The 25622-nt window shown below is 46.7% G+C and overlaps 1 protein-coding gene across 1 annotated transcript in view; it reads left to right on the top strand.

Annotated features, from left to right (window-relative positions):
* LOC128666610 (extracellular serine/threonine protein kinase FAM20C) overlaps positions 1-25622 on the top strand; it is a 217547-nt gene that overhangs the window by 55813 nt on the left and 136112 nt on the right. The window contains exon 3 of the mRNA XM_053721308.1: positions 24837-24915. Within this exon, the coding sequence (XP_053577283.1) occupies positions 24837-24915 (79 nt within the window). The remainder of the gene's footprint in view (positions 1-24836; positions 24916-25622) is intronic.

Genomic DNA, 25622 nt, shown 5'->3' on the forward strand with positions numbered 1-25622 from the left:
ACACACGGCCCTCTGTATTATGTGAGATCAACCGCTAGACGTACACACGGCCTCTGTATTATGTGCGATCAACCGCTAGACGTACACACGGCCCTCTGTATTATGTGAGATCAACCGCTAGATGTACACACGGCCCTCTGTATTATGTGAGATCAACTGCTAGATGTACACACGGCCCTCTGTATTATGTGAGATCAACCGCTAAATGTACACACGGCCCTCTGTATTATGTGAGATCAACCGCTAGATGTACACACGGCCCTCTGTATTATGTGAGATCAACCACTAGATGTACACACGGCCCTCTGTATTATGTGAGATCAACTGCTAGATATACACACGGCCCTCTGTATTATGTGAGATCAACCGCTAGATGTAAACACGGCCCTCTGTATTATGTGAGATCAACCGCTAGATGTACACACGGCCCTCTGTATTACGTGAGATCAACCTCTAGATGTACACACGGCCCTCTGTATTATGTGATATCAACCCCTAGACGTACACACGGCCCTCTGTATTATGTGAGATCAACCCCTAGACGTACACACGGCCCTCTGTATTATGTGAGATCAACCGCTAGACGTACACACAGCCCTCTGTATTATGTGAGATCAACCGCTAGAGGTACACACGGCCCTCTGTATTACATGAAATCAACCGCTAGATGTACACACGGCCCTCTGTATTACGTGAGATCAACCGCTAGACGTACACACAGCCCTCTGTATTATGTGAGATCAACCGCTAGATGTACACACGGCCCTCTGTATTACGTGAGATCAACCGCTAGATGTACACACGGCCCTCTGTATTATGTGAGATCAACCTCTAGATGTACACACGGCCCTCTGTATTATGTGAGATCAACCGCTAGACGTACACACGGCCCTCTGTATTATGTGAGATCAACCTCTAGATGTACACACGGCCCTCTGTATTATGTGAGATCAACCGCTAGATGTACAGACGGCCCTCTGTATTATGTGAGATCAACCGCTAGATGTACACACGGCCCTCTGTATTATGTGATATCAACCCCTAGACGTACACACGGCCCTCTGTATTATGTGAGATCAACCCCTAGACGTACACACGGCCCTCTGTATTATGTGAGATCAACCGCTAGACGTACACACAGCCCTCTGTATTATGTGAGATCAACCGCTAGAGGTACACACGGCCCTCTGTATTACATGAAATCAACCGCTAGATGTACACACGGCCCTCTGTATTACGTGAGATCAACCGCTAGACGTACACACAGCCCTCTGTATTATGTGAGATCAACCGCTAGATGTACACACGGCCCTCTGTATTACGTGAGATCAACCGCTAGATGTACACACGGCCCTCTGTATTATGTGAGATCAACCTCTAGATGTACACACGGCCCTCTGTATTATGTGAGATCAACCGCTAGACGTACACACGGCCCTCTGTATTATGTGAGATCAACCTCTAGATGTACACACGGCCCTCTGTATTATGTGAGATCAACCGCTAGATGTACAGACGGCCCTCTGTATTATGTGAGATCAACCGCTAGATGTACACACGGCCCTCTGTATTATGTGAGATCAACCGCTAGATGTACACACGGCCCTCTGTATTATGTGAGATCAACCCCTAGATGTACACACGGCCCTCTGTATTATGTGAGATCAACCGCTAGACGTACACACGGCCCTCTGTATTATGTGAGATCAACCGCTAGATGTACAGACGGCCCTCTGTATTATGTGAGATCAACCGCTAGATGTACACACTGCCCTCTGTATTACGTGAGACCAACCGCTAGATGTACACACGGCCCTCTGTATTACGTGAGATCAACCGCTAGATGTACACACGGCCCTCTGTATTACGTGAGATCAACCCCTAGATGTACACACGGCCCTCTGTATTACGTGATATCAACCCCTAGATGTACACACGGCCCTCTGTATTACGTGAGATGAACAGCTAGATGTAAACACGGCCCTCTGTATTACGTGAGATCAACCGCTAGATGTACACACGGCCCTCTGTATTATGTGAGATCAACCGCTAGATGTACACACGGCCCTCTGTATTATGTGAGATCAACCGCTAGATGTACACACTGCCCTCTGTATTACGTGAGATCAACCGCTAGATGTACACACGGCCCTCTGTATTGTGTGAGATCAACCGCTAGACGTACACACGGCCCTCTGTATTGTGTGAGATCAACCCCTAGATGTACACACGGCCCTCTGTATTACGTGAGATCAACCGCTAGATGTACACACTGCCCTCTGTATTGTGAGATCAACTGCTAGATGTACACACAGCCCTCTGTATTACGTGAGATCAACCTCTAGATGTACACACGGCCTCTGTATTACGTGAGACCAACCGCTAGATGTACACACGGCCCTCTGTATTACGTGAGACCAACCCCTAGATGTACACACGGCCCTCTGTATTATGTGAGATCAACCGCTAGATGTACACACGGCCTTCTGTATTATGTGAGATCAACCACTAGATGTACACACTGCCCTCTGTATTATGTGAGATCAACCGCTAGATGTACACACGGCCCTCTGTATTACGTGAGATCAACCGCTAGGTGTACACACGGCCCTCTGTATTACGTGAGATCAACCGCTAGATGTTCACAAGGCCCTCTGTATTAAGTGAGACCAACCCCTAGACGTACACACGGCCCTCTGTATTATGTGAGATCAACCGCTAGATGTACACACGGCCCTCTGTATTGTGAGATCAACCGCTAGATGTACACACGGCCCTCTGTATTGTGTGAGATCAACCCCTAGATGTACACACGGCCCTCTGTATTATGTGAGATCAACCGCTAGATGTACACACGGCCCTCTGTATTGTGAGATCAACTGCTAGATGTACACACGGCCCTCTGTATTACGTGAGACCAACCGCTAGATGTACACACGGCCCTCTGTATTATGTGAGATCAACCTCTAGATGTACACACTGCCCTCTGTATTATGTGAGATCAACCCCTAGATGTACACACGGCCCTCTGTATTGTGAGATCAACCGCTAGATGTACACACGGCCCTCTGTATTGTGAGATCAACCGCTAGATGTACACACGGCCCTCTGTATTATGTGAGATCAACCGCTAGATGTACACACGGCCCTCTGTATTGTGAGATCAACCGCTAGATGTACACACGGCCCTCTGTATTATGTGAGATCAACCGCTAGATGTACACACGGCCCTCTGTTATACGTGAGATCAACCCCTAGACGTACACACGGCCCTCTGTATTACGTGAGATCAACCGCTAGATGTACACACGGCCCTCTGTATTATCTGAGATCAACCGCTAGATGTACACACGGCCCTCTGTATTATGTGAGATCAACCCCTAGATGTACACACGGCCCTCTGTATTATGTGAGATCAACCGCTAGATGTACACACGGCCATCTGTATTATGTGAGATCAACCCCTAGATGTACACACGGCCCTCTATATTGTGAGATGAACCGCTAGATGTACACACGGCCATCTGTATTATGTGAGATCAACCCCTAGATGTACACACGGCCGTCTGTATTATGTGAGATCAACCCCTAGATGTACACACGGCCCTCTGTTATACGTGAGATCAACCCCTAGACGTACACACGGCCCTCTGTATTACGTGAGATCAACCCCTAGATGTACACACGGCCCTCTGTATTATGTGAGATCAACTGCTAGATGTACACACGGCCCTCTGTATTATGTGAGATCAACCCCTAGATGTACACACGGCCATCTGTATTATGTGAGATCAACCCCTAGATGTACACACGGCCCTCTGTTATACTTGAGATCAACCCCTAGACGTACACACGGCCCTCTGTATTACGTGAGATCAACCCCTAGATGTACACACGGCCCTCTGTATTATGTGAGATCAACTGCTAGATGTACACACGGCCCTCTTTATTATGTGAGATCAACTGCTAGATGTACACACGGCCCTCTGTATTATGTGAGATCAACCGCTAGATGTACACACGGCCCTCTGTATTGTGAGATCAACCGCTAGATGTACACACGGCCCTCTGTATTATGTGAGATCAACCCCTAGATGTAAACACGGCCCTCTGTATTACGTGAGATCAACCGCTAGATGTAAACACGGCCCTCTGTATTACGTGAGATCAACCGCTAGATGTACACACGGCCCTCTGTATTACGTGAGATCAACCGCTAGATGTACACACGGCCCTCTGTATTATGCGAAATACACCCCTAGATGTACACACGGCCTCTGTATTATGTGAGATCAACTGCTAAATATACACACGGCCCTCTGTATTATGTGAGATCAACTGCTAGATGTACACACGGCCCTCTGTATTATGTGAGATCAACCCCTAGATGTACACACGGCCCTCTGTATTGTGAGATCAACCGCTAGATGTACACACGGCCCTCTGTATTGTGAGATCAACCGCTAGATGTACACACGGCCCTCTGTATTATGTGAGATCAACCGCTAGATGTACACACGGCCCTCTGTATTGTGAGATCAACCGCTAGATGTACACACGGCCCTCTGTATTATGTGAGATCAACCGCTAGATGTACACACGGCCCTCTGTTATACGTGAGATCAACCCCTAGACGTACACACGGCCCTCTGTATTATGTGAGATCAACCGCTAGATGTACACACGGCCCTCTGTATTATGTGAGATCAACCCCTAGATGTACACACGGCCCTCTATTATATTGTATTATATTGTATTACCCTAGATGTACACACGGCCATCTGTATTATGTGAGATCAACCCCTAGATGTACACACGGCCCTCTATTATACGTGAGATCAACCCCTAGACGTACACACGGCCCTCTGTATTACGTGAGATCAACCCCTAGATGTACACACGGCCCTCTGTATTATGTGAGATCAACCACTAGATGTACACACGGCACTCTGTATTATGTGAGATCAACCGCTAGATGTACACACGGCCCTCTGTATTATGTGAGATCAACCCCTAGATGTAAACACGGCCCTCTGTATTACGTGAGATCAACCGCTAGATGTAAACACGGCCCTCTGTATTACGTGAGATCAACCCCTAGATGTAAACACGGCCCTCTGTATTACGTGAGATCAACCGCTAGATGTAAACACGGCCCTCTGTATTACGTGAGATCAACCGCTAGATTACACACGGCCCTCTGTATTACGTGAGATCAACCGCTAGATGTACACGCGGCCCTCTGTATTATGCGAGATCAACCCCTAGATGTACACACGGCCTCTGTATTATGTGAGATCAACTGCTAGATATACACACGGCCCTCTGTATTATGTGAGATCAACTGCTAGATGTACGCACGGCCCTCTGTATTATGTGAGATCAACTGCTAGATGTACGCACGGCCCTCTGTATTATGCGAGATCTACCGCTAGATGTACACACGGCCCTCTGTATTATGTGAGATCAACCGCTAGATGTACTCACGGCACTCTGTATTACGTGAGATCAACCCCTAGATGTACACACGGCCCTCTGTATTATGTGAGATCAACCGCTAGACGTACACACGGCCCTCTGTATTATGTGAGATCAACCGCTAGAAGTACACACGGCCCTCTGTATTATGTGAGATCAACCGCTAGATGTACACACGGCCCTCTGTATTGTGAGATCAACCGCTAGATGTACACACGGCCCTCTGTATTATGTGAGATCAACCCCTAGATGTACACACGGCCCTCTGTATTATGTGAGATCAACCGCTAGATGTACACACGGCCCTCTGTATTATGTGAGATCAACCGCTAGATGTACACACGGCCCTCTGTATTATGTGAGATCAACCCCTAGATGTACACACGGCTCTCTGTATTACGTGAGACCAACCCCTAGATGTACACACGGCCCTCTGTATTATGTGAGATCAACCGCTAGACGTACACACGGCCCTCTGTATTATGTGAGATCAACCGCTAGATGTACACACGGCCCTCTGTATTGTGAGATCAACCGCTAGATGTACACACGGCCTTCTGTATTATGTGAGATCAACCCCTAGATGTACACACGGCCCTCTGTATTATGTGAGATCAACCACTAGATGTACACACGGCCTTCTGTATTATGTGAGATCAACCCCTAGATGTACACACGGCCCTCCGTATTATGTGAGATCAACCGCTAGATGTACACACGGCCATCTGTATTATGTGAGATCAACCCCTAGATGTACACACGGCCCTCTGTATTATGTGAGATCAACTGCTAGATGTACACACGGCCCTCTGTATTATGTGAGATCAACCGCTAGATGTACACACGGCCCTCTGTATTATGTGAGATCAACCCCTAGATGTACACACGGCCCTCTGTATTATGTGAGATCAACCGCTAGATGTACACACGGCCCTCTGTATTATGTGAGATCAACCCCTAGATGTACACACGGCCCTCTGTATTACGTGAGATCAACTGCTAGATGTACACACGGCCCTCTGTATTATGTGAGATCAACCGCTAGATGTACACACGGCCCTCTGTATTATGTGAGATCAACTGCTAGATGTACACACGGCCCTCTGTATTATGTGAGATCAACGCCTAGATGTACACACGGCCCTCTGTATTATGTGAGATCAACCGCTAGATGTACACACGGCCCTCTGTATTACGTGAGATCAACCGCTAGATGTACACACGGCCCTCTGTATTATGTGAGATCAACCGCTAGATGTACACACGGCCCTCTGTATTATGTGAGATCAACCGCTAGATGTACACACGGCCCTCTGTATTATGTGAGATCAACTGCTAGATGTACACACGGCCCTCTGTATTACGTGAGATCAACCGCTAGATGTACACACGGCCCTCTGTTTTATGTGAGATCAACCGCTAGATGTACACACGGCCCTCTGTATTATGTGAGATCAACCCCTAGATGTACACACGGCCCTCTGTATTATGTGAGATCAACTGCTAGATGTACACACGGCCCTCTGTATTATGTGAGATCAACCGCTAGATGTACACACGGCCCTCTGTATTATGTGAGATCAACCGCTAGATGTACACACGGCCCTCTGTATTATGTGAGATCAACTGCTAGATGCACACACGGCCCTCTGTATTATGTGAGATCAACCCCTAGATGTACACACGGCCCTCTGTATTATGTGAGATCCACCACTAGATGTACACACGGCCCTCTGTATTATGTGAGATCAACCCCTAGATGTACACACGGCCCTCTGTATTATGTGAGATCAACTGCTAGATGTACACACGGCCCTCTGTATTATGTGAGATCAACCGCTAGATGTACTCACGGCCCTCTGTATTATGCGAGATCAACCGCTAGATGTACACACGGCCCTCTGTATTATGTGAGATCAACCGCTAGATGTACACACGGCCCTCTGTATTACGTGAGACCAACCGCTAGATGTACACACGGCCCTCTGTATTACGTGAGACCAACCGCTAGATTAACACACGGCCCTCTGTATTACGTGAGATCAACCGCTAGATGTACACATGGCCCTCTGTATTATGTGAGATCAACCGCTAGATGTACACACGGCCCTCTGTATTACGTGAGACCAACCGCTAGATGTACACACGGCCCTCTGTATTACGTGAGATCAACCGCTAGATGTACACACGTCTCTCGGTATTATGTGAGATTTACCGCTTGATGTACACACGGCTCTCTGTATTATGTGAGATCAACCGCTAGATGTACACACGGCCCTCTGTATTACGTGAGATCAACCACTAGATGTACACACGGCCCTCTGTATTATGTGAGATCAACCGCTAGATGTACACACGGCCCTCTATATTATGTGAGATCAACCGCTAGATGTACACACGGCCCTCTGTAATATGTGAGATTAACCCCTAGATGTACACACGGCCCTCTGTATTATGTGAGATTAACCCCTAGATGTACACACGGCCCTCTGTATTATGTGAGATTTACCGCTAGATGTACACACGGCTCTCTGTATTATGTGAGATTAATTGCTAGATGTACACACGGCCCTCTGTATTATGTGAGATTAACCGCTAGATGTACACACGGCCCTCTGTATTATGTGAGATCAACCGCTAGATGTACACACGGCCCTCTGTATTATGTGAGATCAACCCCTAGATGTACACACGGCCCTCTGTATTATGTGAGATCAACCCCTAGATGTACACACGGCCCTCTGTATTATGTGAGATCAACTGCTAGATGTACACACGGCCTTCTGTATTAATTGAGATCAACCCCTAGATGTACACACGGCCCTCTGTATTATGTGAGATCAACCCCTAGATGTACACAAGGCCCTCTGTATTATGTGAGATCAACCGCTAGATGTACACACAACCCTCTGTATTATGTGAGATCAACACCTAGATGTACACACGGCCCTCTGTATTATGTGAGATCAACTGCTAGATGTACACACGGCCCTCTGTATTATGTGAGATCAACCGCTAGATGTACACACGGCCCTCTGTATTATGTGAGATCAACCCCTAGATGTACACACGGCCCTCTGTATTACGTGAGATCAACCCCTAGATGAAAACACGGCCCTCTGTATTATGTGAGATCAACCCCTAGATGTACACACAGCCCTCTGTATTATGTGAGATCAACCCCTAGATGTACACACAGCCCTCTGTATTAAGTGAGATCAACCCCTAGATGTACACACGGCCCTCTGTATTACGTGAGATCAACCCCTAGATGTACAGACGGCCCTCTGTATTATGTGAGATCAACTGCTAGATGTACACACGGCCCTCTGTATTATGTGAGATCAACCCCTAGATGTACACACGGCCCTCTGTATTATGTGAGATCAACCCCTAGATGTACACATGGCCTCTGTATTATGTGAGATCAACCGCTAGATGTACACACGGCCCTCTGTATTGTGAGATCAACCGCTAGATGTACACACGGCCCTCTGTATTGTGAGATCAACCCCTAGATGTACACACGGCCCTCTGTATTATGTGAGATCAACCGCTAGATGTACACACGGCCCTCTTTATAATGTGAGATCAACCCCTAGATGTACACACGGCCCTCTGTATTATGTGAGATCAACCGCTAGATGTACACACTGCCCTCTGTATTATGTGAGATCAACAGCTAGACGTACACATGGCCTCTGTATTATGTGAGATCAACTGCTAGATGTACACACTGCCCTCTGTATTATGTGAGATCAACCGCTAGATGTAAACAGGGCCCTCTGTATTATGTGAGATCAACCGCTAGATGTACACACGGCCCTCTGTATTATGTGAGATCAACCGCTAGATGTACACATGGCCTTCTGTATTATGTGAGATCAACCGCTAGACGTACACACGGCCTTCTGTATTACGTGAGATCAACCGCTAGATGTGCACACGGCCCTCTGTATTATGTGAGATCAACCGCTAGATGTACTCACGGCACTCTGTATTACGTGAGATCAACCGCTAGATGTACACACGGCCCTCTGTATTACGTGAGATCAACTGCTAGACGTACACACGGCCCTCTGTATTACGTGAGATCAACCGCTAGATGTACACACGGCCCTCTGTATTACGTGAGATCAACCGCTAGATGTACACACGGCCCTCTGTATTATGTGAGATCAACCCCTAGATGTACACACGGCCCTCTGTATTACGTGAGATCAACCACTAGATGTACACACGGCCCTCTGTATTATGTGAGATCAACCACTAGATGTACACACGGCCCTCTGTATTATGTGAGATCAACCCCTAGATGTACACACGGCTCTCTGTATTACGTGAGACCAACCCCTAGATGTACACACGGCCCTCTGTATTATGTGAGATCAACCGCTAGACGTACACACGGCCCTCTGTATTATGTGAGATCAACCACTAGATGTACACACGGCCCTCTGTATTATGTGAGATCAACCCCTAGATGTACACACGGCTCTCTGTATTACGTGAGACCAACCCCTAGATGTACACAAGGCCCTCTGTATTATATGAGATCAACCGCTAGACGTACACACGGCCCTCTGTATTATGTGAGATTTACCGCTAGATGTACACACGGCTCTCTGTATTATGTGAGATCAACTGCTAGATGTACACACGGCCCTCTGTATTATGTGAGATCAACCGCTAGATGTACACACGGCCCTCTGTATTATGTGAGATCAACTGCTAGATGTACACACGGCCCTCTGTATTATGTGAGATCAACCCCTAGATGTACACACGGCCCTCTGTATTATGTGAGATCAACCACTAGATGTACACACGGCCCTCTGTATTATGTGAGATCAACCCCTAGATGTACACACGGCCCTCTGTATTATGTGAGATCAACTGCTAGATGTACACACGGCCCTCTGTATTATGTGAGATCAACCGCTAGATGTACACACGGCCCTCTGTATTATGTGAGATCAACCGCTAGATGTACACACGGCCCTCTGTATTATGTGAGATCAACCGCTAGATGTACACACGGCCCTCTGTATTACGTGAGACCAACCGCTAGATGTACACACGGCCCTCTGTATTACGTGAGACCAACCGTTAGATGTACACACGGCCCTCTGTATTACGTGAGATCAACCGCTAGATGTACACACGGCCCTCTGTATTATGTGAGATCAACCGCTAGATGTACACACGGCCCTCTGTATTACGTGAGACCAACCGCTAGATGTACACACGGCCCTCTGTATTACGTGAGATCAACCGCTAGATGTACACACGTCTCTCGGTATTATGTGAGATTTACCGCTAGATGTACACACGGCTCTCTGTATTATGTGAGATCAACCGCTAGATGTACACACGGCCCTCTGTATTACGTGAGATCAACCACTAGATGTACACACGGCCCTCTGTATTATGTGAGATCAACCGCTAGATGTACACACGGCCCTCTGTATTATGTGAGATCAACCGCTAGATGTACACACGGCCCTCTGTAATATGTGAGATTAACCCCTAGATGTACACACGGCTCTCTGTATTATGTGAGATTAACCCCTAGATGTACACACGGCCCTCTGTATTATGTGAGATTTACTGCTAGATGTACACACGGCTCTCTGTATTATGTGAGATTAATTGCTAGATGTACACACGGCCCTCTGTATTATGTGAGATTAACCGCTAGATGTACACACGGCCCTCTGTATTATGTGAGATCAACCGCTAGATGTACACACGGCCCTCTGTATTATGTGAGATCAACTGCTAGATGTACACACGGCCCTCTGTATTATGTGAGATCAACTGCTAGATGTACACACGGCCCTCTGTATTATGTGAGATCAACCCCTAGATGTACACACGGCCCTCTGTATTATGTGAGATCAACCGCTAGATGTACACACAACCCTCTGTATTATGTGAGATCAACCCCTAGATGTACACACGGCCCTCTGTATTATGTGAGATCAACTGCTAGATGTACACACGGCCCTCTGTATTATGTGAGATCAACCCCTAGATGTACACACGGCCCTCTGTATTATGTGAGATCCACCACTAGATGTACACACGGCCCTCTGTATTATGTGAGATCAACCCCTAGATGTACACACGGCCCTCTGTATTATGTGAGATCAACTGCTAGATGTACACACGGCCCTCTGTATTATGTGAGATCAACCGCTAGATGTACACACGGCCCTCTGTATTATGTGAGATCAACCGCTAGATGTACACACGGCCCTCTGTATTATGTGAGATCAACCGCTAGATGTACACACGGCCCTCTGTATTACGTGAGACCAACCGCTAGATGTACACACGGCCCTCTGTATTACGTGAGACCAACCGCTAGATGTACACACGGCCCTCTGTATTACGTGAGATCAACCGCTAGATGTACACACGGCCCTCTGTATTATGTGAGATCAACCGCTAGATGTACACACGGCCCTCTGTATTACGTGAGACCAACCGCTAGATGTACACACGGCCCTCTGTATTACGTGAGATCAACCGCTAGATGTACACACGTCTCTCGGTATTATGTGAGATTTACCGCTAGATGTACACACGGCTCTCTGTATTATGTGAGATCAACCGCTAGATGTACACACGGCCCTCTGTATTACGTGAGATCAACCACTAGATGTACACACGGCCCTCTGTATTATGTGAGATCAACCGCTAGATGTACACACGGCCCTCTGTATTATGTGAGATCAACCGCTAGATGTACACACGGCCCTCTGTAATATGTGAGATTAACCCCTAGATGTACACACGGCCCTCTGTATTATGTGAGATTAACCCCTAGATGTACACACGGCCCTCTGTATTATGTGAGATTTACCGATAGATGTACACACGGCTCTCTGTATTATGTGAGATTAATTGCTAGATGTAAACACGGCCCTCTGTATTATGTGAGATTAACCGCTAGATGTACACACGGTCCTCTGTATTATGTGAGATCAACCGCTAGATGTACACACGGCCCTCTGTATTATGTGAGATCAACCCCTAGATGTACACACGGCCCTCTGTATTATGTGAGATCAACCCCTAGATGTACACACGGCCCTCTGTATTATGTGAGATCAACTGCTAGATGTACACACGGCCTTCTGTATTATGTGAGATCAACCCCTAGATATACACACGGCCCTCTGTATTATGTGAGATCAACCCCTAGATTTACACACGGCCCTCTGTATTATGTGAGATCAACCGCTAGATGTACACACAACCCTCTGTATTATGTGAGATCAACCCCTAGATGTACACACGGCCCTCTGTATTATGTGAGATCAACCCCTAGATGTACACACGGCCCTCTGTATTACGTGAGATCAACCCCTAGATGTAAACACGGCCCTCTGTATTATGTGAGATCAACCCCTAGATGTACACACAGCCCTCTGTATTATGTGAGATCAACCCCTAGATGTACACACAGCCCTCTGTATTAAGTGAGATCAACCCCTAGATGTACACACGGCCCTCTGTATTACGTGAGATCAACCCCTAGATGTACAGACGGCCCTCTGTATTATGTGAGATCAACTGCTAGATGTACACACGGCCCTCTGTATTATGTGAGATCAACCCCTAGATGTACACACGGCCCTCTGTATTATGTGAGATCAACCCCTAGATGTACACATGGCCTCTGTATTATGTGAGATCAACCGCTAGATGTACACACGGCCCTCTGTATTGTGAGATCAACCGCTAGATGTACACACGGCCCTCTGTATTGTGAGATCAACCCCTAGATGTACACACGGCCCTCTGTATTATGTGAGATCAACCGCTAGATGTACACACGGCCCTCTGTATAATGTGAGATCAACCCCTAGATGTACACACGGCCCTCTGTATTATGTGAGATCAACCGCTAGATGTACACACGGCCCTCTGTATTATGTGAGATCAACAGCTAGACGTACACATGGCCTCTGTATTATGTGAGATCAACTGCTAGATGTACACACTGCCCTCTGTATTATGTGAGATCAACCGCTAGATGTAAACACGGCCCTCTGTATTATGTGAGATCAACCGCTAGATGTACACACGGCCCTCTGTATTATGTGAGATCAACCGCTAGATGTACACACGGCCCTCTGTATTATGTGAGATCAACCGCTAGATGTACACATGGCCTTCTGTATTATGTGAGATCAACCGCTAGACGTACACACGGCCTTCTGTATTACGTGAGATCAACCGCTAGATGTGCACACGGCCCTCTGTATTATGTGAGATCAACCGCTAGATGTACTCACGGCACTCTGTATTACGTGAGATCAACCGCTAGATGTACACACGGCCCTCTGTATTACGTGAGATCAACTGCTAGACGTACACACGGCCCTCTGTATTACGTGAGATCAACCGCTAGATGTACACACGGCCCTCTGTATTATGTGAGATCAACCGCTAGATGTACACACGGCCCTCTGTATTATGTGAGATCAACCCCTAGATGTACACACGGCCCTCTGTATTACGTGAGATCAACCACTAGATGTACACACGGCCCTCTGTATTATGTGAGATCAACCACTAGATGTACACACGGCCCTCTGTATTATGTGAGATCAACCCCTAGATGTACACACGGCTCTCTGTATTACGTGAGACCAACCCCTAGATGTACACACGGCCCTCTGTATTATGTGAGATCAACCGCTAGACGTACACACGGCCCTCTGTATTATGTGAGATCAACCACTAGATGTACACACGGCCCTCTGTATTATGTGAGATCAACCCCTAGATGTACACACGGCTCTCTATATTACGTGAGACCAACCCCTAGATGTACACACGGCCCTCTGTATTATGTGAGATCAACCGCTAGACGTACACACGGCCCTCTGTATTATGTGAGATCAACCTCTAGATGTACACACGGCCCTCTGTATTATGTGAGATCAACCGCTAGATGTACAGACGGCCCTCTGTATTATGTGAGATCAACCGCTAGATGTACACACGGCCCTCTGTATTATGTGAGATCAACCGCTAGATGTACACACGGCCCTCTGTATTATGTGAGATCAACCCCTAGATGTACACACGGCCCTCTGTATTATGTGAGATCAACCGCTAGACGTACACACGGCCCTCTGTATTATGTGAGATCAACCGCTAGATGTACACACGGCCCTCTGTATTATGTGAGATCAACCGCTAGATGTACACATGGCCTTCTGTATTATGTGAGATCAACCGCTAGATGTACACACGGCCCTCTGTATTATGTGAGATCAACAGCTAGACGTACACATGGCCTCTGTATTATGTGAGATCAACTGCTAGATGTACACACTGCCCTCTGTATTATGTGAGATCAACCGCTAGATGTAAACACGGCCCTCTGTATTATGTGAGATCAACCGCTAGATGTACACACGGCCCTCTGTATTATGTGAGATCAACCGCTAGATGTACACACAGCCCTCTGTATTATGTGAGATCAACCGCTAGATGTACACATGACCTTCTGTATTATGTGAGATCAACCGCTAGACGTAAACACGGCCTTCTGTATTACGTGAGATCAACCGCTAGATGTGCACACGGCCCTCTGTATTATGTGAGATCAACCGCTAGATGTACTCACGGCACTCTGTATTACGTGAGATCAACCGCTAGATGTACACACGGCCCTCTGTATTACGTGAGATCAACTGCTAGACGTACACACGGCCCTCTGTATTACGTGAGATCAACCGCTAGATGTACACACGGCCCTCTGTATTACGTGAGATCAACCGCTAGATGTACACACGGCCCTCTGTATTATGTGAGATCAACCCCTAGATGTACACACGGCCCTCTGTATTACGTGAGATCAACCACTAGATGTACACACGGCCCTCTGTATTATGTGAGATCAACCACTAGATGTACACACGGCCCTCTGTATTATGTGAGATCAACCCCTAGATGTACACACGGCTCTCTGTATTACGTGAGACCAACCCCTAGATGTACACACGGCCCTCTGTATTATGTGAGATCAACCGCTAGACGTACACACGGCCCTCTGTATTATGTGAGATCAACCACTAGATGTACACACGGCCCTCTGTATTATGTGAGATCAACCCCTAGATGTACACACGGCTCTCTGTATTACGTGAGACCAACCCCTAGATGTACACACGGCCCTCTGTATTATGTGAGATCAACCGCTAGACGTACACACGGCCCTCTGTATTATGTGAGATCAACCTTTAGATGTACACACGGCCCTCTGTATTATGTGAGATCAACCGCTAGATGTACAGACGGCCCTCTGTATTATGTGAGATCAACCGCTAGATGTACACACGGCCCTCTGTATTATGTGAGATCAACCGCTAGATGTACACACGGCCCTCTGTATTATGTGAGATCAACCCCTAGATGTACACACGGCCCTCTGTATTATGTGAGATCAACCGCTAGACGTACACACGGCCCTCTGTATTATGTGAGATCAACCGCTAGATGTACACACGGCCCTCTGTATTATGTGAGATCAACCGCTAGATGTACACATGGCCTTCTGTATTATGTGAGATCAACCGCTAGACGTACACACGGCCTTCTGTATTACGTGAGATCAACCACTAGATGTGCACACGGCCCTCTGTATTATGTGAGATCAACCGCTAGATGTACTCACGGCACTCTGTATTACGTGAGATCAACCGCAAGATGTACACACGGCCCTCTGTATTACGTGAGATCAACTGCTAGACGTACACACGGCCCTCTGTATTACGTGAGATCAACCACTAGATGTACACACGGCCCTCTGTATTACGTGAGATCAACCGCTAGATGTACACACGGCCCTCTGTATTACGTGAGATCAACCGCTAGATGTACACACGGCCCTCTGTATTATGTGAGATCAACCGCTAGATGTACACACGGCCCTCTGTATTACGTGAGACCAACCGCTAGATGTACACACGGCCCTCTGTATTACGTGAGATCAACCGCTAGATGTACACACGGCCCTCTGTATTATGTGAGATCAACCGCTAGATGTACACACGGCCCTCTGTATTACGTGAGACCAACCGCTAGATGTACACACGGCCCTCTGTATTACGTGAGATCAACCGCTAGATGTACACACGGCCCTCTGTATTATGCGAGATCAACCCCTAGATGTACACACGGCCTCTGTATTACGTGAGACCAACCACTAGATGTACACACGGCCCTCTGTATTATGTGAGATCAACCGCTAGATGTACACACGGCCCTCTGTATTATGTAAGATTAACTGCTAGATATACACACGGCCCTCTGTATTATGTGAGATCAACCGCTAGATGTACACACGGCCCTCTGTATTATGTGAGATCAACCGCTGGATGTACACACGGCCCTCTGTATTATGTGAGATCAACCGCTATATGTACACACGGCCCTCTGTATTATGTGAGATCAACCGCTAGATGTACACACGGCCCTCTGTATTATGTGAGATCAACCGCTAGATGTACACACGGCCCTCTTTATTATGTGAGATCAACCACTAGATGTACACACGGCTCTCTGTATTATGTGAGATCAACCGCTAGATGTACACACGGCCCTCTGTATTACGTGAGACCAACCGCTAGATGTACACACGGCCCTCTGTATTACGTGAGATCAACCGCTAGATGTACACACGGCCCTCTGTATTATGTGAGATCAACCACTAGATGTACACACGGCCCTCTGTATTACGTGAGATCAACCTCTAGATGTACACACGGCCCTCTGTATTACGTGAGACCAACCGCTAGATGTACACACGGCCCTCTGTATTATGTGAGATCAACCGCTAGACGTACACACGGCCCTCTGTATTATGTGAGATCAACCGCTAGATGTACACACGGCCCTCTGTATTGTGAGATCAACCACTAGATGTACACACGGCCCTCTGTATTATGTGAGATCAACCCCTAGATGTACACACGGCCCTCTGTATTATGTGAGATCGACCACTAGATGTACACACGGCCCTCTGTATTATGTGAGATCAACCCCTAGATGTACACACGGCCCTCTGTATTATGTGAGATCAACCGCTAGATGTACACACGGCCATCTGTATTATGTGAGATCAACCCCTAGATGTACACACGGCCCTCTGTATTATGTGAGATCAACTGCTAGATGTACACACGGCCCTCTGTATTATGTGAGATCAACCACTAGATGTACACACGGCCCTCTGTATTATGTGAGATCAACCCCTAGATGTACACACGGCCCTCTGTATTACGTGAGATCAACTGCTAGATGTACACACGGCCCTCTGTATTATGTGAGATCAACCGCTAGATGTACACACGGCCCTCTGTATTATGTGAGATCAACTGCTAGATGTACACACGGCCCTCTGTATTATGTGAGATCAACGCCTAGATGTACACACGGCCCTCTGTATTATGTGAGATCAACCGCTAGATGTACACACGGCCCTCTGTATTATGTGAGATCAACTGCTAGATGTACACACGGCCCTCTGTATTACGTGAGATCAACCGCTAGATGTACACACGGCCCTCTGTTTTATTTGAGATCAACCGCTAGATGTACACACGGCCCTCTGTATTATGTGAGATCAACCCCTAGATGTACACACGGCCCTCTGTATTATGTGAGATCAACTGCTAGATGTACACACGGCCCTCTGTATTATGTGAGATCAACCGCTAGATGTACACACGGCCCTCTGTATTATGTGAGATCAACCGCTAGATGTACACACGGCCCTCTGTATTATGTGAGATCAACTGCTAGATGTACACACGGCCCTCTGTATTATGTGAGATCAACCCCTAGATGTACACACGGCCCTCTGTATTATGTGAGATCAACCACTAGATGTACACACAGCTCTCTGTATTATGTGAGATCAACCGCTAGATGTACACACGGCCCTCTGTATTACGTGAGATCAACCGCTAGATGTACACACGGCCCTCTGTATTATGTGAGATCAACCGCTAGATGTACACACAGCCCTCTGTATTATGTGAGATCAACCCCTAGATGTACACACGGCCCTCTGTATTACGTGAGATCAACCGCTAGATGTACACACGGCCCTCTGTATTATGTGAGATCAACCGCTAGATGTACACACGGCCCTCTGTATTACGTGAGATCAACCGCTAGATGTACACACGGCCCTCTGTATTATGTGAGATCAACCGCTAGATGTACACACGGCCCTCTGTATTGTGAGATCAACCGCTAGATGTACACACGACCCTCTGTATTATGTGAGACCAACCACTAGATGTACACACGGCCCTCTGTATTATGTGAGATCAACCGCTAGACGTACACACGACCCTCTGTATTATGTGAGATCAACCGCTAGATGTACACACGACCCTCTGTATTATGTGAGATCAACCGCTAGACGTACATACGGCCCTCTGTATTATGTGAGATCAACCGCTAGACGTACACACGGCCCTCTGTATTATGTGAGATCAACCGCTAGATGTACACATGGCCTTCTGTATTATGTGAGATCAACCGCTTGATGTACACACGGCCCTCTGTATTATGTGAGATCAACCGCTAGATGTACACACGGCCCTCTGTATTATGTGAGATCAACCACTAGATGTACACACGGCCCTCTGTATTATGTGAGATCAACCGCTAGATGTACACACGGCCCTCTGTATTACGTGAGACCAACCGCTAGATGTACACACGGCCCTCTGTATTATGTGAGATCAACCCCTAGATGTACACACGGCCCTCTGTATTATGTGAGATCAACCGCTAGATGTACACACGGCCATCTGTATTATGTGAGATCAACCCCTAGATGTACACACGGCCCTCTGTATTATGTGAGATCAACTGCTAGATGTACACACGGCCCTCTGTATTATGTGAGATCAACCGCTAGATGTACACACGGCCCTCTGTATTATGTGAGATCAACCCCTAGATGTACACACGGCCCTCTGTATTACGTGAGATCAACTGCTAGATGTACACACGGCCCTCTGTATTATGTGAGATCAACCGCTAGATGTACACACGGCCCTCTGTATTATGTGAGATCAACTGCTAGATGTACACACGGCCCTCTGTATTATGTGAGATCAACGCCTAGATGTACACACGGCCCTCTGTATTATGTGAGATCAACCGCTAGATGTACACACGGCCCTCTGTATTACGTGAGATCAACCGCTAGATGTACACACGGCCCTCTGTATTATGTGAGATCAACCGCTAGATGTACACACGGCCCTCTGTATTATGTGAGATCAACCGCTAGATGTACACACGGCCCTCTGTATTATGTGAGATCAACTGCTAGATGTACACACGGCCCTCTGTATTACGTGAGATCAACCGCTAGATGTACACACGGCCCTCTGTTTTATTTGAGATCAACCGCTAGATGTACACACGGCCCTCTGTATTATGTGAGATCAACCCCTAGATGTACACACGGCCCTCTGTATTATGTGAGATCAACTGCTAGATGTACACACGGCCCTCTGTATTATGTGAGATCAACCGCTAGATGTACACACGGCCCTCTGTATTATGTGAGATCAACCGCTAGATGTACACACGGCCCTCTGTATTATGTGAGATCAACTGCTAGATGTACACACGGCCCTCTGTATTATGTGAGATCAACCCCTAGATGTACACACGGCCCTCTGTATTATGTGAGATCAACCACTAGATGTACACACAGCTCTCTGTATTATGTGAGATCAACCGCTAGATGTACACACGGCCCTCTGTATTACGTGAGATCAACCGCTAGATGTACACACGGCCCTCTGTATTATGTGAGATCAACCGCTAGATGTACACACAGCCCTCTGTATTATGTGAGATCAACCCCTAGATGTACACACGGCCCTCTGTATTACGTGAGATCAACCGCTAGATGTACACACGGCCCTCTGTATTATGTGAGATCAACCGCTAGATGTACACACGGCCCTCTGTATTACGTGAGATCAACCGCTAGATGTACACACGGCCCTCTGTATTATGTGAGATCAACCGCTAGATGTACACACGGCCCTCTGTATTGTGAGATCAACCGCTAGATGTACACACGACCCTCTGTATTATGTGAGACCAACCACTAGATGTACACACGGCCCTCTGTATTATGTGAGATCAACCGCTAGACGTACACACGACCCTCTGTATTATGTGAGATCAACCGCTAGATGTACACACGACCCTCTGTATTATGTGAGATCAACCGCTAGACGTACACACGGCCCTCTGTATTATGTGAGATCAACCGCTAGACGTACACACGGCCCTCTGTATTATGTGAGATCAACCGCTAGATGTACACATGGCCTTCTGTATTATGTGAGATCAACCGCTTGATGTACACACGGCCCTCTGTATTATGTGAGATCAACCGCTAGATGTACACACGGCCCTCTGTATTATGTGAGATCAACCACTAGATGTACACACGGCCCTCTGTATTATGTGAGATCAACCGCTAGATGTACACACGGCCCTCTGTATTACGTGAGACCAACCGCTAGATGTACACACGGCCCTCTGTATTATGTGAGACCAACCACTAGATGTACACACGGCCCTCTGTATTATGTGAGATTAACCGCTAGATGTACACACGGCCCTCTGTATTATGTGAGATTAACCGCTAGATGTACACACGGCCCTCTGTATTATGTGAGATCAACCGCTAGATGTACACACGGCCCTCTGTATTATGTGAGACCAACCGCTAGATGTACACACGGCCCTCTGTATTACGTGAGACCAACCGCTAGATGTACACACGGCCCTCTGTATTACGTGAGATCAACCGCTAGATGTACACACAGCCCTCTGTATTACGTGAGATCAACAGCTAGATGTACACACGGCCCTCTGTATTACGTGAGACCAACCGCTAGATGTACACACGGTTCTCTGTATTACGTGAGATCAACCGCTAGATGTACACACGTCTCTCGGTATTATGTGAGATTTACCGCTAGATGTACACACGGCTCTCTGTATTATGTGAGATCAACCGCTAGATGTACACACGGGCCTCTGTATTACGTGAGATCAACCGCTAGATGTACACATGGCCCTCTGTATTATGTGAGATCAACCGCTAGATGTACACACGGCCCTCTGTATTATGTGAGATCAACCACTAGATGTACACACGGCCCTCTGTATTATGTGAGATCAACCGCTAGATGTACACACGGCCCTCTGTATTACGTGAGACCAACCGCTAGATGTACACACGGCCCTCTGTATTACGTGAGATCACCTGCTAGATGTACACACGGCCCTCTGTATTACGTGAGATCAACCGCTAGATGTACACACGGCCCACTGTATTATGTGAGATCAACCGCTAGATGTACACACTGCCCTCTGTATTACGTGAGACCAACCGCTAGATGTACACACGGCCCTCTGTATCACGTGAGATCAACCGCTAGATGTACACACGGCCCTCTGTATTACGTGAGACCAACCGCTAGATGTACACACGGCCCTCTGTATTACGTGAGATCACCTGCTAGATGTACACACGGCCCTCTGTATTACGTGAGATCAACCGCTAGATGTACACACGGCCCACTGTATTATGTGAGATCAACCGCTAGATGTACACACTGCCCTCTGTATTACGTGAGACCAACCGCTAGATGTACACACGGCCCTCTGTATCACGTGAGATCAACCGCTAGATGTACACACGTCTCTCGGTATTATGTGAGATTAACCGCTAGATGTACACACGGCTCTCTGTATTATGTGAGATCAACCGCTAGATGTACACACGGCCCTCTGTATTATGTGAGATCAACCGCTAGATGTACACACGGCCCTCTGTATTATGTGAGATCAACCGCTAGATGTACACACAGCCCTCTGTATTATGTGAGATCAACCGCTAGATGTACACACGGCTCTCTGTATTATGTGAGATCAATTGCTAGATGTACACACGGCCTTTGTATTATGTGAGATTAACCCCTAGATGTACACACGGCCCTCTGTATTACGTGAGACCAACCGCTAGATGTACACACGGCCCTCTGTATTACGTGAGATCAACCGCTAGATGTACACACGGCCCTCTGTATTACGTGAGATCAACCGCTAGATGTACACACGGCCCTCTGTATTATGTGAGATCAACCGCTAGATGTACACACTGCCCTCTGTATTACGTGAGACCAACCGCTAGATGTACACACGGCCCTCTGTATTACGTGAGATCAACCGCTAGATGTACACACGTCTCTCTGTATTATGTGAGATTAGCCGCTAGATGTACACACGGCTCTCTGTATTATGTGAGATCAACCGCTAGATGGATGTACACACGGCCCTCTGTATTATGTGAGATCAACCGCTAGATGTACACACGGCTCTCTGTATTATGTGAGATCAATTGCTAGATGTACACACGGCCTTTGTATTATGTGAGATTAACCCCTAGATGTACACACGGCCCTCTGTATTATGTGAGATCAACCGCTAGATGTACACACTTTTTGTATTGACTATTTACCCATATTTAAAGCAAAATGAAGAAAATATTTGTTTTAGCAATGACTGCGTGCCATTGTCTATAGTGTGCGTGAGATATCTCAGTGAGAGAGGACTCCTGTATAAATACTGACCTGCGTGTCATTGTCTATAGTGTGCGTGAGATATCTCAGTCGTAGAGATCTCCTGTATAATTACTGACCTGCGTGCCATTGTCTATAGTGTGCGTGAGATATCTCAGTGAGAGAGGACTCCTGTATAAATACTGACCTGCGTGCCATTGTCTATAGTGTGCGTGAGATATCTCAGTGAGAGAGAGATCTCCTGTATAAATACTGACCTGTGTGCCATTGTGTATAGTGTGCGTGAGATATCTCAGTGAGAGAGATCTCCTGTATAAATACTGACCTGCGTGTCATTGTCTATAGTGTGCGTGAGATATCTCAGTGAGAGAGCTCTCCTGTATAAATACTGACCTGTGTGCCATTGTCTATAGTGTGCGTGAGATATCTCAGTGAGAGAGGACTCCTGTATAAATACTGACCTGCGTGCCATTGTCTATAGTGTGCGTGAGATATCTCAGTGAGAGAGATCTCCTGTATAAATACTGACCTGTGTGTCATTGTCTATAGTGTGCGTGAGATATTTCAGTGAGAGGACTCCTGTATAAATACTGACCTGTGTGTCATTGTCTATAGTGTGCGTGAGATATCTCAGTGAGAGAGGACTCCTGTATAAATACTGACCTGTGTGTCATTGTCTATAGTGTGCGTGAGATATCTTAGTGAGAGAGATCTCCTGTATAAATACTGACCTGTGTGCCATTGTCTATAGTGTGCGTGAGATATCTCAGTGAGAGAGCTCTCCTGTATAAATACTGACCTGTGTGCCATTGTCTATAGTGTGCGTGAGATATCTCAGTGAGAGAGCTCTCCTGTATAAATACTGACCTGTGTGCCATTGTCTATAGTGTGCGTGAGATATCTCAGTGGTAGAGATCTCCTGTATAAATACTGACCTGTGTGTCATTGTCTATAGTGTGCGTGAGATATCTCAGTGAGAGAGAGATCTCCTGTATAAATACTGACCTGTGTGTCATTGTCTATAGTGTGCGTGAGATATCTTAGTGAGAGAGATCTCCTGTATAAATACTGACCTGTGTGCCATTGTCTATAGTGTGCGTGAGATATCTCAGTGAGAGAGCTCTCCTGTATAAATACTGACCTGTGTGCCATTGTCTATAGTGTGCGTGAGATATCTCAGTGGTAGAGATCTCCTGTATAAATACTGACCTGTGTGTCATTGTCTATAGTGTGCGTGAGATATCTCAGTGAGAGAGAGATCTCCTGTATAAATACTGACCTGTGTGCCATTGTCTATAGTGTGCGTGAGATATCTCAGTGAGAGAGGACTCCTGTATAAATACTGACCTGTGTGCCATTGTCTATAGTGTGCGTGAGATATCTCAGTGAGAGAGATCTCCTGTATAAATACTGACCTGTGTGTCATTGTCTATAGTGTGCGTGAGATATCTCAGTGAGAGAGATCTCCTGTATAAATACTGACCTGTGTGTCATTGTCTATAGTGTGCGTGAGATATCTCAGTGAGAGAGATCTCCTGTATAAATACTGACCTGTGTTCCATTGTCTATAGTGTGCGTGAGATATCTCAGTGGTAGAGCTCTCCTGTATAAATACTGACCTGTGTGCCATTGTCTATAGTGTGCGTGAGATATCTCAGTTTGAGAGGACTCTGATAATCTGATTCTTTGCAGTTCAGAAGCCTGGTGGGACCCAGCTGAAACTGCTCATGACGTTCCCCAACTACGGACAAGGTCTCTTCAAACCCATGAAGTAAGTGCTGGAAGGCGTTAGATGATAGGGGTTCGAATGGGGCACATGGTGTGATTGAATGATGTAATAATATAAATATATGTAACTATTAGACATAATCACAGGCCAAAAATGTATTTCAGACAAAACATTCACAAAGAAAAAAACAGCGTTTGCTTATCCAAGATTAGTTCATGGGTTGTTCTGGTCCGTCTAATTGTGACAATATTAATATTTGTTAATGGAAATTCATTAGTCTCTTATTTTCCGTAGGGAACGTTTATCTTTATTTTGTCATATGAAAACTGTGTTTGCCTGTTGTATCCGTGCCTATACTAACAATTTTAAGTATATAAATACTGGTTATAGAAAAGCTATGTAAGAGTCCACGGCTTCATTCCTTACTGTTGAGAAATTTATTTATTTATTTTTTATTTATAAAATATTTTACTAGGTAGGATACATTGAGAAATACAACACCTGGTCACCAGGAGGAGGCAAAACACCCTTTTTTTAAGGCTTAAATATGCCTCACACTTCTTCATTACCCCAGTCATTCTGCCGAGGGAACAAGGAAAAGTAGGAGAACCATTAGGGTATAAATTGTGCCAGAAGAATAAAATAAATAATAGGGGAACGCCCGTAGACAAGAAAAAACGTGCGGGGGCCGTGGACTCTCCCTATCCAGAAGGAAAGGAATTTATCTGGTAAGCATAAATTATGTTTTC

Source organism: Bombina bombina, chromosome 7 (genome assembly GCF_027579735.1).
Source record: "Bombina bombina isolate aBomBom1 chromosome 7, aBomBom1.pri, whole genome shotgun sequence".
Classification (NCBI taxonomy): Eukaryota; Metazoa; Chordata; class Amphibia; order Anura; family Bombinatoridae; genus Bombina; species Bombina bombina.